The following is a 17,131-nucleotide window of genomic DNA, read 5'->3' on the forward strand; positions in this document are numbered from 1 at the left end:
TCCAAGCGTGCACTCAGTTCCGCAGTGTAAACAGTGCTCGGCCCTGAACACGTGCACGGACTGCCTGCAGACGTTCCAGTGTGGCTGGTGTGGCGACTACAACAACCCCACCATTGGAAAGTAAGAGAATGACACATTATATTGTGATTCTTGTTATGGGACGGCTGTTCCCACGTATGTCTCGTACAGGACAGCACATCCTGGAACTGGAGGGTGGCAACTGCATGGCTGTTTTTGAAATTTTCTGGCACACGCGCTCCAGAATCTCAATCGGGTGATGGTCATTCTGATGTAATGGAAGGATGTAATCAGCTTTACTTTCGGTATATCAACAGTTTAAAGCCCACTGTTCAACTGAGATATCTATGGAAAATGACAAAGTGTCTTACATCGATATTGCCTCAAAAAGTAAGGCTTATATTAAAATAGCATTTAAACAAGCACCTACAAAACAACTGATGAGTTTGGAAGATAAGAAAACTGAACTACATACACACAACTCTGAAACTGACTCCTATAATTAAAAAAAGACGAGGGGGAAAGTTAAAATGGCATCTGTTAGCACTTAATTGTTAGTCCCATTGTTACCAATGACAAGAAGCTCTGATTGCTTCAGAAACTCAGGCCTGTCCGTCAAAAAACAAATTATTTTTACTATCTTGAGATCCACACTATGGACAAAGACAATGTGGTCGTTGTTTGACACATGCTAATTCATCTTTTGTGTGCTTTTATTTTTTACTGATCCATAGTTACTGAGCTTGGCAGGCAAGTATCAGTGATTATGTGGGCAAAATGCCTCTGGGCAGTTTAATAAGAGTCCCTGGCAGTCTAAAGAGCATGAGAAACATCTTACAGTATACGAAAGCTTTGAAATTACCACGTCCAACCATATCAATGGAAAGTAGTCGCCTCAGTTCATTTTGTCATTGGATTTCTCATTTCTCATTTTTCTCCCAAATGCACATACGCAGGGCTCATAGGTACGCGTGTTTTAACCACGTGTATCCACTTGAAATGCCAATCCACGAGACAGACACAGGTTCACTAGCCATTTCTCCCTGACTGTTTTAGAGTTCTTCTTAAAGATGTCTTCTTCAACATGTCATGAATGTTTCTGTGTCTTTCCCAGTTCTGTCAACTTGAGGAGCTGTCACTTTGTCGCACAAATATTGCTCAACTCCATGACTTTCCTCAACATTGTGTTTATTAGACGCACAGGGCAGAACAGGGTGCCAGGTCTGCTGCTTCTCTCCTTTTGCCCATCATTGAATTTGTCAAAACTTAAACTTTCTCTCCCACCCACTGTCTACCCAGGTGTCTGCGAGGGGACTGGGCTGGAATGGACGACCCTTCTGTGTATAACTGCAGTGTGGCTGTGACTGAAGCACGGGTTGCAAAGTAACGCACTGTTTGTTACCCTGTTTAAACACTGTCCACTTACATAACACTGTTTATAGTTTATATTGCATAGGGAGAGTGTCTTATTTAAGCCTATGTTATTTAATATCGACATGTCAAGGGCCAGCAGAAGTAGGAGTGTCCTGGAATCAAAATCTTGTGGCATCCGAGTAACATTTACCCTTCTTATAAAAAAAAGGCTGAATAAAAAACCCTCCTGTAGGGGGCAGTAACTGAAAATAAATTCTATAGAGCAGAGGTTCCAACCTTGGCTCCTCAGAAATGCTCTAAATCAAACCTGATTCACTCTGACATTTAAAAGACACAATAAATTTTTTAAATCTATCTCTTTACAGTCAGCAGTTGACCAAGACCTCTTTGAGGGCCTGGCATCCCAGGTTGGGAAATACTACTGTACTGCAAAATATTTATTTACGTATGCCTTTCACCTTCAAGCTATAGGCCATGATAGATTTTCTGTGAAGTCAACAAAAGATCAAACAATTGGTTGTCGACATATCAGAGCCCAAATATTCCCTCATCTGAAACTCTGAAGCACGTTGTGAGTTCCGTCTGATGTGGCCACCACCTCTCATCGCTCCTCTGGTTCCTCCAGCCCGGAGCCCCAGACGTCAGCCCCCCCACGACCCATGGAGATGGAGCTGGAGCTGGAGCTGGAGCACCTGGACAGTGAGGAGCAGGACGCCGTGTGGTCCTACCCCACCTGCCCTGACGTGGAGGAATGCAGGCTGGGCCTCCACAACTGTCACCCCTTCGCCACTTGTGTCAACACCCCCACTTCCTACGAGTGCCACTGTGAGAGGGGCTACACCGGCGACGGCACCCTGCACTGCAATCAGACGTAACAGTCTTTCTCTTCTTCATATGTCTCGCGTCATTTTGTCATTAGATTGCTCCGTTTGGACCGGGGATACTCAACCCTATTATTTCCCACGACCCCGTTTTTACCTTTCAAAACAGCAATTAGATAATTTTTTTCCTGTTGTTATTATTATTTTGAAGACAGCCCGACTCATTGAATGGGTTCCAGTTCACATTAAGGCGGATGAGCACCAGATGAAGGATAAATAAGAATCTCTTTCTTTCTTACTGTACTTTGCATTCCTGGGCAATTTTAGATATTCCACGTTGCATACTAGACAACTGTTGTATGTGAATTTGAGTATCGAGCTACACATGGAATATATACAGTAGAAATTGTGAAGTGTTTCAAACCTTTTTTGTATTAGAAATATGTCAATCAAATATCAATACATCAGTCTGCCCCATTACCCTGTGTGCACATTAAGTGACCCTACATGTGGTCACGAACACAAGGTTGCGAATGTTGTTAAGACCCCACTCTTGTTTCCTCTCCCACAGCTGTTACAACGAGTGCCGCGAAGGCCAGTGCAGTGGAAGTCCACGCTTTGAGTGTGAATGCTCCCTTGGCTGGACGTCGGACCCCACCACTCTGGTGCTGAGTGGGGTTGAGTGTGATGTGGATTGTATTTGCAACTTCCACTCCACATGCATCACTGCACCTGGGCTCTGCGATCAGTGTCAGGGTGAGACGTTAAGAACCTACTTGGCTTTCCCTGGTTTCTTGTTGTGACTTGCTATTTGAGGGTGTGTCCTGGTTTTGACTGTAGAATCAGAAATGTAGGATTGAATACAATGGAGAACAGAGTCAATTAAATTGTTACTTGCAATGATTTGTATGACAATTAAATGTCAACTTAAAATGTCATAATCGTGACTACCCTACCAGAGACTCCCATGGAGCTGAGCAGACTTCCGCTCACACTCGCACTGATGTATTTGTGTTTCCTGTTGTGTCATCGGTCTCCTAAGACTGGACCACTGGCCCGCACTGCGAGCACTGTCGTCCAGGAAGTTTTGGCTCAGCGCTGGCTGCCGGCGGGGGATGCGTGCCTTGTGAGTGTAACGGACATGGGGATCCGCTCCAGGGCTACTGCCACAACCAGACAGGCCAGTGCTACTGTACACACAACACCCAGGGGCCACACTGCGAATCCTGCCTGCCTGGTTACTATGGAGACCCCAGGTGAAGACCCCTTCTACAAAGAACTCATTCTTTTAATTTAATTTTCTCCTTTAATTGTTTTTTTTTTTGTTTTGTCTTCTTATTCTAACATCTTCTTTCTCTCCCCTTAGCAACAATGGCACATGCTTCCGCCAGTGCCAAGGGCGTTCTGTGCTGCTCTCCTCTTCCTCCCCGCTACCCCTTTCTTCCTCTCTGGGCTGGCGAGGGGGCGTTGGGGGGAAGATCGGCCTCTCCCACTGCCTATGGGTGCTGTCTGTGACGGAGAACCTGGCGCCCTGTATGCCCGGCCAGCTGTGCCCCGCCGTGGTCCTCACTCTACACCCCGACTCTCACACCCAGTGCGCTGTGAGTGAAGACCTCACCTCATGGCTAAAAAACACGGCCGCTATGCTAATGCATGGAAACCATGACAATGGATTGAAGTTCCTTTGAATATCTTTGTTGGTCCCGCAGGGCTCCTATGTCTATGTCTTCGATGGTCTTCCTCGTTTCCTGGGTAACGGTGTGGTGCATTCAGACCACAACTTGATTGGAGCGTTTTGTGGAATAACTAGGACTCAGCCGATCACTGTAGAGGCAACCTCAGGTAACCCTTGATGCTCGAGGCTTAAATTTGTGGTACTAACTTAATATTAGTATTAATTTACTAATGGACATATAATATAAAAGTAGAATGTTTTTATATAGCAATTTAAAGTTATTAATAATAGTAATAATAATTATAATAACAAATGTTCTTCCTGTTCTTATTATTAAATCGTTTAATTTATAATTTATTTTTCATTTAGTTGAAAACAGTGATTGACTGATCACTTTTACAGTACTGCTACTTAGTCTTTAATATTTAGTATTGTCCACTGGCTACTGAGTACCAATCCATTACTTTTGCTGAACAGATAATGTTTGATTGGAGGGATTAGAACATAAGGATGGGCATGTCATCTATTTTTCTCTGAGACATTTAACATGTTTCTCTATGACACGACATACCTACAGTGCCCCAGAGAAAATGGAAGAAGCAATAAACACACCAAAAAATTAGCAGTATGATAACTGTCTCTTACCCAACAGGTGTGATCTCAGTCTATTTTGAGGCCAACGTATCCTCGACAAGACCGCAGGGCTTCAACGCCTCCTTCTGGGTGCGGCGCTGCCACCAGAGCTCTGACGAGGACGGCGCTCCGGCGTGCCAGGGCAGGGCCCGCTGTAAGGGAGGCCTGTGCGAGTGTCCCCAGGGCTACGGCGGACCCCACTGTGACCGGCCCATGTGTCCCCAGGACTGTGGACAAGCAGAGGGGAGAGGAACTTGCAACGTGGTGAGAGGGGACGGTTGATAAAGTGATACTATCGTCCCATCACCCTTCATGGGGACTTTCGTCATCCTGTCTATACATCGTCTTGATTTTATAATTTACAATAAAATGCCCTTTTATTGTGAAACAATGGGGAAGCAGATTGCACCAATAGAGACAGTTGGGTCTCTACTTATAAGTAACAGAGTTCAGGCGTATTATGTGAGTGCAGAAAGTCTAGAAAAGCACAAGATATACAATATACGAGAAACTCATCTGATGTTTTAGAGGTCTGGATATGTTTGCAAATTTATTGGGAAAGTATAGAAAGCTATAGACAAATATTCTCCCTCGGTTTCACAAAAGGGTTTCAGTTTTCTATGGGAACAACATGTCATTTAATATATTCAAAATAAACTTCACCTACAGAATGATCAGTGTGACTGTGACGGCATATTACTGAGGGCTTTCACCCCAGAGTTCTGATCACTTCAGAAAGTGATGTACACAAAGAATAGGAATATATCTCGTGGTAGACCACTGGAGCTACCAACTTCTCTATCTCTATGTGTTGTTTGTCTCAGCCTCTGGGACAGTGTGTGTGCTCAGAAGGCTGGGCTGGATCAGACTGCTCTGTTACTCTCGACTCCAGGAGCTTGGTGTGGGAAACACTACTGGACACACAACTCACAGTGGTAAGAACATTGCACCACTATGTTAACACACAAAGAAAATGACACTGCTCTGTAGGGCAGGACAATCATTTAATATGATTGTTCCTCCTCTTTCAAAGTACCTTCAAGAAATGTAGTTAAACTCCTAGTTTGTAGTCTGTCATTATAAAAAGACTATTTGACTTAATATTTGTCATGATTTCAGGTCTGAAACATTTGAGTGAGTTATTTATTTGAAAAAAATTATTTTGGTCTGTTATACTTTATTTTAACATACAGCTTGTTGTGATTAATAATACATTGAACAAATTAATTATTTATGGGGTTGCGCCAGTCTTTTGGTAAATTTGCTTTTTGTCTTACCTATATTCAGAGGAGGTCAATACCAATTTCAGGTACTTTCCTGAAAAAATGGTCTATCCCTTTACCTTAGGATTTGAGGATGATGTTATCATGTACCAATCCTTACCACAGCAAATGTATTTTATACATAAATGTATTTGGTGGAATAAACAGATTCTGATGTATATCAATATTATATAATATTCTCTGTGATTATTGGGACTCCATATGGCCCAGCTCTACAACAGTAAGTATCTTGCAGATCTGTATTGTTCTTAGTATAGCATGTTTGACTTGTTCTCTACAGAACCAGGCCCACAGGTTCCTCCTCAGAATGGGCCACTCCATGGTTTCTGGTCCCCAGGGGAATCTGTGGATGTACGGTGGCCTCTCGCTCTTGGAGGGCATTCTGGGAAACGTCTACAGGTAAGAGAAAGTAACTAGAGTTGAGGACACTTTCTAGAATGCCACGTCATCTGCTGCACTATGTTTTACTACGTCCAATAGTGCTACAGAATAGTCTGTCTTGGCTACCCTTTGAAAAAGGTTCTGAAACATTATTTAATCCCTACCGATCAGACCGATATGTTCCCAGTCTCAAAACAAAGACCAAGTCAATTGAAAGGATGTGTCTCCAGAAATAGCTGAGTTAACCATAGAGATGTTTTTTTGCAGGAGGCAAAGATTTCAGGTGTTAACTACAGTAATGGTCGTAGTTTTGGGGAGTTTGAGTACTTTTTAGTCGTAGTAGAGTTTTCCTCATCTCATAAATACTTTCATTTGTAATTACTGCAGGTACCGTATATGGTATATAATAGCATTTTAATATTCTTTCTCCCCTGGTAATCGCTATGTCCAGGTATTCTGTGGCCGAGCGACGATGGACTCAGATGTTGACAAGCTCAGTGGAGGAAAGTTCGACTCCCAGCCCCCGATATAACCACGCCTCAGCCCTGTTAACCAACCCGGATCCGCTGTCTGGCAGCCAAGGAGCCAGTCACAGTTTCATGCTGGTGGTGGGCGGAGTAACACAGAAGGGTGTTGCCATGGATATCTGGGCTCTCAACCTGAGCAGTTTAGTCTGGAGAGAGTACAAGGTAAGAATTGGTTCTGTCATGACAATGGAACTTGCTGGCTCTCAGGAAAAAAAAAAGTACCTTTTGGTCGGTCCATTTGTAAGGATAGTTGTAATCTGAAGTGTCGAACAAAGACTCTTTTGACAAATGTTTGTACCTTCTTCCTGTAGAGCTCAGCGGTGCCCCCGGTGGCGGGCCACACTCTGACCGTGCGTCGGGACGCGTCAGTGCTACTGATCGGAGGGTACTCCCCAGAGAACGGATTCAATCACCATCTGCTGCAGTTTAGCCTCCACTCTGGAAACTGGACTGTCGCCCCACACATTGGCACGCCACCTACAGGTCTGGAGGAGTCATGCACACTTGTTGACCGCTTGTTGAGATTTCTGCTTTGTTTGGCCGATAACAGACATGTTATGAACAAACTGAGTCAAAGATACCTATGAATACTATTAGCCAAAACTATCAAATGTTTTTAAACCAATTAAAAAAAAGTTACTCCCTTGGTTTATATGTATTTTTGGCCGATTGTTGTTATTGCGCTTTCCCTTTAGGTCTGTATGGACACACAGCAGTTTACCACGAGCAAACTGATGCAGTCTATGTCTTTGGAGGCTACCGGTTCCATGTGGAGACAGTAGAGCCCTCAGGAGAGCTCTACAGTCTGTACTACCCCAACCTCACCTGGTCTCTGCTGGTGCCCTCGCGGGGCAACAAGGTTGGTCCCCTCTCTGGATTTTCAAATCGCAGTCCATGAAGAACCAAGGTAAAAGTGTTCAGATTTGGTTCTCCCTCTAGAGGTTGTTCACATTCTCTCAACCCTCTCTTTCTTCCCCTACCCCTCCCATTCTCCAGCCCCTGTCCCGTTTCTTCCACGCAGCAGCTCTCATCGAAGACACCATGGTTGTTGTAGGAGGGAGGACGGAAGAAGAGGACTACAGTAACTCTGTGTCTCTCTACCAGATCAACTGTAACACCTGGATAAAGCCAGGTAATGGAAAAAGCAATGTCTTAAGGTCCCCCCCCCCCCCCCCCCCCCCCAATAAAATTGTCTCTAAACCTAGGTGACAATATTTTGCTCTCCTCTTCGTACCCTCTCAGGTTCGGCTGTGGGCGAGCCGGTTAACCACTCAGTGTCTCTAGCCATGACGAGCCTCGGTGGACGTCTCTTCCTGTCAGGAGGCTTCAATGGGGTCACACTGGGACGCCTCCTGACCCTGACTGTACCCTCTGACCCCTGTGCCCTTCTGCCGACGCCCGAGGCCTGCAACACCACCACAGGCAGCTGTGTCTGGTGTGGCGGTGTGTGCGCTTCCTCCGATGCTGCTGAAAGGTAGCGCATTGGAATCAAATGATCTTAGTAGCCACACGCTATGTTCTGCTGCCACACCACCTTGCACACAATTCTTCTGTCAGTCTGAAATCTCAACGCAGAGTTTTATTTTAATTAAACTATTGGGCGATGACAGCATCACTAAAAGTCTTGAGTAAATAGTCTAACAAAACACATTCGTTTATTCATGCCAACTACTGCTTCCTGTTGAAAAGGGAGATTCTGACGCTCCGCTGTTGCCGCATAGCTTGAAATTTGTCAGCTTATCCGTCACACTGTTGTCCACGAGGGTGTTTTGACTCTGTTTAAGAGCTCCTCCACTGATTGACTGACTCCCGCCAGAGCCAACAGGCCATGCGTATGTCAATCAGGAATCATAAGTGCCTAAGTATAACCCACCCAGTAATCTCTTCATGCTGGTCCGTCAGGATGGGCTGCTCCACAGGTCTGTCTCCCTGCTCTCCCAGCCCTCGTCAACCGGACCAGTGCCGCAGACTGAAGACCTGCAGTGAGTGTCTTGCCAGACACCCCAGGACATTCTCAGGCCTCTCACAGGTGAGCATGGTACACACATGTGAAGGCTGAAACTCCAAGAATGTTAGATCCAAGCTAATTTGTTTAAAAATGAGTTCTTTGTTTTATTTAATAGCCTGCGCTGCAGTGTAAATGGTGCACCAACTGTCCAGAGGGGGCGTGCATCAACAGCTCTGTGAGCTGCACGTCAGAGCATGACTGCAAGATCAACCAGAGGGAGATCTTCTTGTCTAGCAACTGCACCGAGACCAGCTGTGAGGCTTCAGACTGCCCCAAGTGCACAGCCTCGGGCAAATGCATGTGGACTCGCCAGTTTAAACGTACAGGTATAGAAGACGGAGGACATTTAAACAATTTTTTTTATTTAAAAAAAATAAAAAAATAAAAAATAGGGGGGTAGTGAACATTTTCTCTCACAAAAAAAGTAAAATTTCAAATTGATGAATAATGGTTGTTAAAAATGTATTTGGGGGAACAGGGCACGGGGATCAGGGCGCACAGAGAGCTGTGTTCGCGTCCCTTTCCGGATGTGGACGATTCACGCGTTTAAAAATATATTTATTTTTCCCCTTATTTGTAATTCCTCATTGAAATCTTCTCCCTGTGAATTTTGTAAGCTTCTGTTTTATCCAGATGTTATGCACACTGACTGGAAAAAAACAACAAAAAAAACAACTGCTTGACTTGAAGAGTCTCAGTCGACTGACGGGTCCCCCACTGATGATTCGACTTATCTACTTTCAGGAGGCAGCCCTATATAATTGTCTAATCGACTTTTACTCAATTACATGTCCTTTTAGGGTACATGTAATTATATATTATATTTTCTCTTTTTGTTTTTTTCCCTAACTGGTTTCAACCTCCTAGCTTCTAATCTTTACCAACCACAACCAGGCTGATCGTTGACTTTCCTCCAGGTGAGACCAGACGCATCTTGAGTGTGAACCCCACCTACGACTGGACGTGTTTCAGCTACGCCCTGCTCAACGTCTCCCCCATGCAAGTGGAGTCGTCTCCCCCCCTGCCCTGCCCTCCTCCCTGCCACAGCCTCCACAACTGCAGCCTCTGTTTGGGCTCCCGGGGCTCTGACGGAGGCTGGCAGTACTGTGTGTGGAGCATGGCTCTGCAGCAGGTAGGGCTGCTGTCTATTGGCTCTATTTGTTGTTTTCCCTTGAAATATTAACTCATGTGTGTATAACACTACCTGCCCCTGTTGCTCTTGTATTCTGCGTATTGGTGTCACGAGTCTCCAAATCCACGATTCGATTCGACTTTCAACTTTGGGGTCATGATTCCATTTGATTTACAATTTGAACATTTTTTTTTTCATCACTGACGGGCTATGCCATTGTTAGACTATCAAGTCTTGATTTGTAAAGAAAAAAACACGTTTCTCACATGAGAATATTATACTGCAATACAACTAAACAGTTAAGAGCTTTAGCAAAACTAGACTTAAGAATAAGAAACAATAAGTTACTTATTACACTACTTTTAAGTTGTGTGATTAAAAAAAACGCATGCTATTTTTTACCAAAGTGGAATGCTGGTAGTAAAAGGCAAATAACTACCTGCAAATCAGTGATTTTGTTTTCTCTGAACAAAGCAAAAAACAACTGTAGATGTATTTAATTTACTCCATTTCCTGCTGCTGCTCTGCTGTGCAGCAGGTCACAGATTGCTTCTGAAAAAAATCTGTATCAGTATTTGCCACTGTGCAGATTGCTTCTGAAAAAAATCAGTATCAGTATTTGCCACTGTGCCCGCCCGCGAGAATGCGGGCGGGCACAGTGGCAAATACCCTGCGGCCCGGCACAGTCTGCGAGCCGGTTGTTGGGAACCTCTGTACTCGAGGACATTCCGTCCGTGATGGTCGGGTTTATTTCCAAACTTTCATCGCCACATTTGTGGAATTATTGGACATTCTTGTCAAGGGCGCACTCGCCCTCATACACACAGTGAAACGCTGGAGGAGAGGTGCTCTCGTCACCGGGAATATTTCTCTCTAATGTGCGCTCAATGTGCAACAAACTGGATGAACGTATATTGAACTTTGTTATTCTTTTGTAATATTAGAAAAAATTACATTATTTAATCCCTGCAGCCCTAGTGCCAGGTGAGCGGTGCGGTGTGTGTTGGATGCAGCTCTCCCAACTCCGAACCAAACTTCATTAAAGTCGGTTTGGAGCCGGGCGAGCCATAGTCGTCACCCCCCAGCGCACACAGCATTTGTTTACCGTAATTCTTGACCGCCTCAATTCGTATTTTTGTGGGGAATATTGTCATGGTCGCCATGACCATGACAAAAATACGGGGAGAATGGCAAACTTGCTTGTGATTTCGAAGTTCGAAATCGAACGCTCATTTCGATTGATTTTCCATTTCGTACCGGAATCCTGACACCCCTGATTCTGTGTACTAAATGTCGACCGCTTTTCTTCTAGTGTATGAGTCCTTCTTTCGTGCCGCTACGTTGCGAGGCGGGACAATGTGGTCGTCTGCTCTCAGGAGGAGACTCCTGCTCCCCGCAGTGCTCCCAGCTCACCCAGTGCTCCCAGTGTATTGCCAGGCCCCAGTGTGGGTGGTGCGCGGCCCGTGGGGGCAATGGCGCCGGACGCTGCCTGCAAGGAGGGCTTGATGGTGAGACAGCACCCAGCGAGCTAGGCAAGCTGGGCCATACGGTGCCGTTGATGTATTGGCTTTTTCAGCTCATCTCCCTCCATCCTTGTTTCCCAGGTGTGAGCGAGGGAGTGTGCCCCTTGAGAAACAGCAGCTGGTCTTTCCTTCACTGCCCAGAGGAGGACGAGTGCGCCAACGTACATCACCATTGCAACAGCACCCAAGACTGCCATGACCTGCCGCAAGGCTACCACTGCACCTGCAAACACGGCTACATTCTCAGCAGGTGATTTATCTCTACTTTTATTTCTTAATGTGAATAACTTAACATTAAGGACAAGGACATTATTTAATGGATTTAAAGCTGTCCCAGCACCAGCGGTACACTGTCTCTGACCCCCCTGCCTTTTTTCCTCTGTCCAGTATTTCGGGCCAGTGTGAGCCCGTGTGCGCGCAGGGCTGTGTGAATGGGACTTGCATCTCGCCAGGGGTGTGCCAGTGTCATTTCGGCTTTGTGGGTGAGAACTGCTCGTCTCAGTGCAGCTGCAACAAGCACAGCAACTGTGCCGGCGTCAGCAAACCAGATGTTTGCCTGAAGTGCCACAACAACACCATAGTGAGTGGCGACAGTGTACCAACAGGCGCCGACGCGTTTACCGTCTCGCCGCCCGGACGTGGACTGATTGTGTCTCTTGTCGCTATCCTTGTTCCAGGGCAAACACTGTGAGAAGTGTAAGCCTTTATTTGTGGGCTCGGCCAAAGGCGGGGGGACTTGCCGTCCGTGCCGAGAATTCTGCAGGGGAAACAGCGCTCTGTGTCTGTCCCGGGACGAGCACAGTAAGGCCCAAGAGAACCCCCATCTCTTCCCTCTGGACCTCGTCAGTGTGAGTGCCTGCCGTCATTCTGTCTCTGATCAGCGACAACTACTCGCCTTTTTCTAGCCCTGTACAATATTTATTGATTTACAATTGTTTTTTTTATGCCTCTATCAGATTCAGAATTGGGTGTCTGAGGGTCCGACGGAGGAGAACGCGGTGTGTGTCAGTTGCCGTAACAACAGCGTGGGGGACAAGTGTGAGAGCTGCTTGAGTGGGTTCTTCCTGCTGCAGGGCAAGTGTGAGAAGTAAGAGATTTTTTTGATATTATGTTATGATGATAATTTGATGTCCCCCATGTCTTAGATGGTAAGTGAGGGTTTCTCTATTGTACAGGAGACTTCAAGTACTTTTAATTTGCAGTGAAAAGTTGCATTATTGTTTCTTTACTACTCATTGTGTTTCACTATTAATCATGTTTATTCACGATTTGTAAAACTAGCTGTTAGTTGTATTTAAGCCATAGAATATATCATGTGAAGTAAGATTCACAGATGATTTGCTTCTCGTGCTTCCCTTTTCTCCAGGTGTCAGTGTAACGGCCACGCAGACACATGCAATGAGCATGACGGCACCGGTTGCCCTTGCCAGAACAACACGGAGACGGTCCCTTGCCCCAGCACCTCCTCAAGCGACAGAAAAGACTGCTACAGGCAACAGGTAGTCCACCGCAGATCTGTTCTGTGAAATATGGCAGAAATTCTTCGGTTCGCAATGTTTGAAATTTTCGATAAAACTTCTGTGCAAGTTGTTTTTCAACTAAATCTGTAAATAAACCTGATTCATTTCAAATGTAAACCTTATTTTGTTTTTGTTTTATTTATTCTTTGACGGTTTTTGATTTATGTGCACTCAAATTGCTTTTCATTGAAAAAACACACGCAGTAATTTTGTATAATCTTTCCACCTCTTTCTGAAATTGCCTTTAGTGCGCCAAGTGTAAGGACTCCTTCAACGGAACACCGGTGAACGGGCGCCAGTGCTACCGTCAGTTCAACGTGGACAGCGAGTGCTGCTTCGACCCCACATCCCAAACCAACTGCTTCCACGACCCGAGCATCCGCAACCTGCCCAAAGGCCGCACCGTCTTCTTCGCCGCGCAGCCAAAGTTCACCAACGTGGACATCCGCGTAACCATCGACGTGACTTTCGGAGAGGTTGAGGTGTACGTGTCCAACTCCCACGACACTTTCATCGTGGATGTCGACCGCTCGTCGGGCATTCACACCATCAAGATAGAGGACGACGCCGCTGCGCGAGGAGCGGCAGGCGGGGCGGACAAGGAGCCGCCTCCTTCTCCCATAAAGGTGTTTGGCAACACCTCTTCGGGTCTCGGGGGCCCCGTGCTGTCCAGCAACCCCCTGCAGCTGCAGGCCAAACCCCCGGGCGCTGAGAGGGAGGTGAGGGAGGAGCGAGCCGAGGGACTCATCTCCTACATCACAGTGTGGAAACCCCAGACCGTGCTCATTGTGCGCATGGTACGCGACCGCGTCGTCATCACCTTCCCTCACGAGGTTCACTCTCTGAAGTCCAGCCGCTTCTACATCGCCCTGCGAGGTGTGGGCACCGAGAGGAGGCAGGGGGAGTCCCAGGGCCTGCTGTTCCTGCGCCAGGATCAGGCCCACATCGATCTGTTCGTCTTCTTCTCTGTTTTCTTTTCCTGCTTCTTCCTCTTCCTGTCCGTCTGCGTCCTCCTCTGGAAGGTGAAGCAGTTCCTGGACTTTCGTCGAGAACAGCGGCGTCACATCCAGGAGATGACCAAAATGGCCTCTCGACCTTTCGCTAAGCTCACTGTCTACCTGGAGCCGGAGGAGCCTCAGCTCATCTATCTGCCGTCGGCGGGAGGAGGCGTGGGGGGCAGCACTGTGTCTCTGGCCCATGCCCGAACTGGCAAGTTAGGGGGAGTAGTGGTGAGCCAGAGAGGCAGAGCCGGAGTCGTTTCCTACAAACACGACCCGAGCTCTGGACCCACCGGCCACCACCATCATCACCTTAACCTGGGTAGTGGGGGCAACAGTGGGCAGCACCTGCCCCTGCACTACCTGAACACCCACCACTACACCAGCACCACGGCTGGCACGCCGGCCTCCCACCATCACCATCCCTCGACGCACAGTGGTTACCAGCATTTCTGTCGCTCAGATCCCTTCCTTTCTCAGCTGATGGGCTTCTCCTACTCCTCCTTCAAGGTGGGGCCCATCACCCTGGAGCCCACGGATGACGGCATGGCCGGGGTGGCCACCGTCCTCATCCAGCTGCCCGGCGGCATCCTGGCTCCAAACCGTGCTTGCCTGGGCTCTGCGCTGGTCACCTTGCGCCAGAACCTGCAGGAGTACTGTGGTCACGGCAACGGAGGGGCGCACCCGGGGGCGGGCGCCGGGCGTAAGGGCCTCCTGGGGCACCAACACCTCACCACTATGGCGATGTAGAAGAGCAACGCAAAGACCTAAATGGGGGACTTGGAGGCCGAAAGAATTAAAAAGGTTCTAAATCGAAAGGGTAAGAAATATTTAAAGCTGCAAGTCGGAGAAAAAAAATCGCACGAGCCAGCTAACGTCAGCATTATGAACAGAATTGTACATACACTGTATTTACTGAGTGTTTTATTGCATCACTTATTGCTATATTTCAATACTTCACAAGACCAAGCACGTCTCTAGAATGCAACTGTGACTGCTACACGTATCTTCAAACAAATGTTGCAACCTGTCTGTGATCACTAGAAAGAGGTAAGCGCGCCAACAACTTGTACACAACAAAAAAAAAAACCACGAACCGCTGAACTTTTTTTTTTGCGCTCTGACCAGTGGAGGTGTGAGGACGACACATGCTTACTATGGAACCGACACGTGCTTTATACCCCTCAAAGTGACAATCGAAACTGCCAATGAGAACAAGAAACATTTGGGCTGCTGCAGCATGATTTGATTGTCAGTGTCGGAAAAAGAAATCAGACCTGTCCGTCTTGGATTTTATATCATGGTAAATATGAGTGAATATAGTTAATATATGGCAAGCTATTTGTCTATGTGAACTGAAGCTAAACCCTGAGTATATTTTTGAATATTATATATATATCCATGTGCGCTGTTACATGGTTGGGGTGATTATTGTTGTTTTTTTTCTTTTTTACTCATTCGCCTTCACTTCTGCTTTCGTTGTCAACAGGCTGTCATTTAACACGTGTTTTGTATTGTATCACGCAGCTTATGGAGAACAGCCTACTTACATTTCCGTGAAGTGTTTTTGTAGTGAATGAAGGATTGTGTCTTGAATATGGATGATGGTTCCTGTCACTATTTTGATAAAATAGCAGGGGAATGATTTTCCATTCACCAATCTCACTAAATGAAGGACCAAGCATTAAAAGATTAACAGTATAACTTGGTGCCTTGTCGGTCCCTCGTATTGCAAAACGCAGCTGCTCTGTTTCACTACAATTCCCATTCGTAATCATAATGCACACAGATCACCTAAAAGTCGGCTGAGTTGACGTCTTTAAGCTCCTATCATTTCAAATGCGGCACCAAAAATTCTTGGTGTTTTTGGAAAACTGTGTTGTATTCCTTTGCTCTTTCTATGTTCCAGGTTCCCACCAGGCCCTCTCTTTGTTTTTGTAGTAGAAGCTGCACCAGCGCATCGCCTGGTGTCTGTTGCTGTAGTAACTGATTCTGATATTTTCTCCATTACGCGATTTTTATATTTTCACACAATACATAGTACGTAAACTGAACAGCTAGTGTATTTTTCACTGCACTGACACTCAGAATCTGCAAACCCTAAGGGTCTCACTGTTGGTTTCACTTGGACTTAGTGAAGCCTAATAGTGATCATGGCTTTCATTTTGCTAAGTTTTTGCTTAAATTTCTATTTTGGGCAACATGTCAAATAATGAATTAATGAAACCTGTATTTCAGGATTAAATAACATTTAAACACATTTATCAAGTTCCCATTTAAGAAAAATGGTAAGGTTTGTAATTTTACTGAGATTATATTGATATTGGCTGTAAGTCGGTGTTGAAGGTTTCTCCTGGTGAGAGATGTAGTAGATCTAAAATCGTATTTTGGGAACATTTGTCATTTTCCATTTCAAGAAAATTGAGTTTTCTTTTTTGGTTTGGCTTCACTTGTTTTGTCTTATTTTATTCATTTTGCACTGCATGGAGGTGTTGGGCTGTTAAGCGCGTGACACGGGAGAGAAACTGATGGTGCTTCTGTTTTTCTATACGAACAAGTCAAACTATCAAGCAAAAAGCACCAATTGATGCTGTTACTTCCTTTGTGCACCGACCCACCCCAAACAAGCATTAATACTTTTCTGTCCTGTTTTTTTTTTTTTTTTTTTTTGTTAAACACATGCTGTCTTATATTTGTACATAATTCTGTTTTACTGTTTTTTTTTTGTTTTGTTTTTTTGTTTTGTTTGGTTTTTAAAGAAGGGAACAGTGTTGTACAGATTATGCCTGGAGATTCTCTGTCCTGGTGATGAGTTGGCGGCAATAAAATCTGTTTGGAAGAGTAGGTTTCTTGTGAGGGATACGTGCGTCGCTGTGTTCTTACAATGCTCATCTGAGAGATTCAACATGTTACATATACCTGGCAATATACACAGTGGACAGTACTGTAGTAAATACTGTACTCAAGCACACATTTCAAGTGTGTGTGTGTGTGTGTGTGTGTGTGTGTGTGTGTGTGTGTGTGTGTGTGTGTGTGTGTGTGTGTGTTAAATTGTAGAAACGTAATGCATAGTACAATACACTGTAGCCCCACTGGGCGTTTTTCATGTTCTCTTCATGCGTAAGGTCGGGGTTGTTCCCCTGCTGCGTACGACAGGAACGAAATAAACAAACCGCAGGTAACCATAGCACCCCGATCATGTGACGACTGGTCCGGTCACATGATCACAGGCCACATC

General features: G+C 45.8%; 1 protein-coding gene across 1 annotated transcript in view; it reads left to right on the top strand.

Moving 5' to 3' along the window:
• The window catches only part of megf8 (multiple EGF-like-domains 8), a 34,819-nt gene extending 18,114 nt beyond the window's left edge, over positions 1 to 16,705 (top strand). The window contains exons 20-44 of the mRNA XM_080005707.1: positions 7 to 120; positions 1,318 to 1,401; positions 2,018 to 2,263; positions 2,785 to 2,969; positions 3,256 to 3,469; positions 3,580 to 3,814; positions 3,923 to 4,055; positions 4,541 to 4,785; positions 5,346 to 5,456; positions 6,085 to 6,203; positions 6,637 to 6,874; positions 7,024 to 7,195; positions 7,408 to 7,571; positions 7,709 to 7,844; positions 7,955 to 8,186; positions 8,615 to 8,741; positions 8,836 to 9,046; positions 9,638 to 9,852; positions 11,165 to 11,360; positions 11,457 to 11,625; positions 11,763 to 11,955; positions 12,053 to 12,223; positions 12,332 to 12,462; positions 12,742 to 12,874; positions 13,144 to 16,705. Coding sequence (XP_079861833.1) covers positions 7 to 120; positions 1,318 to 1,401; positions 2,018 to 2,263; positions 2,785 to 2,969; positions 3,256 to 3,469; positions 3,580 to 3,814; positions 3,923 to 4,055; positions 4,541 to 4,785; positions 5,346 to 5,456; positions 6,085 to 6,203; positions 6,637 to 6,874; positions 7,024 to 7,195; positions 7,408 to 7,571; positions 7,709 to 7,844; positions 7,955 to 8,186; positions 8,615 to 8,741; positions 8,836 to 9,046; positions 9,638 to 9,852; positions 11,165 to 11,360; positions 11,457 to 11,625; positions 11,763 to 11,955; positions 12,053 to 12,223; positions 12,332 to 12,462; positions 12,742 to 12,874; positions 13,144 to 14,643 — 5,674 coding nt within the window. The 3' untranslated portion in view covers positions 14,644 to 16,705. The remainder of the gene's footprint in view (positions 1 to 6; positions 121 to 1,317; positions 1,402 to 2,017; positions 2,264 to 2,784; positions 2,970 to 3,255; positions 3,470 to 3,579; positions 3,815 to 3,922; positions 4,056 to 4,540; positions 4,786 to 5,345; positions 5,457 to 6,084; positions 6,204 to 6,636; positions 6,875 to 7,023; positions 7,196 to 7,407; positions 7,572 to 7,708; positions 7,845 to 7,954; positions 8,187 to 8,614; positions 8,742 to 8,835; positions 9,047 to 9,637; positions 9,853 to 11,164; positions 11,361 to 11,456; positions 11,626 to 11,762; positions 11,956 to 12,052; positions 12,224 to 12,331; positions 12,463 to 12,741; positions 12,875 to 13,143) is intronic.
• Positions 16,706 to 17,131: the final 426 nt, after the last annotated feature.

This window comes from Zeus faber (genome assembly GCF_960531495.2).
Source record: "Zeus faber genome assembly, chromosome: 8".
NCBI lineage: Eukaryota > Metazoa > Chordata > Actinopteri > Zeiformes > Zeidae > Zeus > Zeus faber.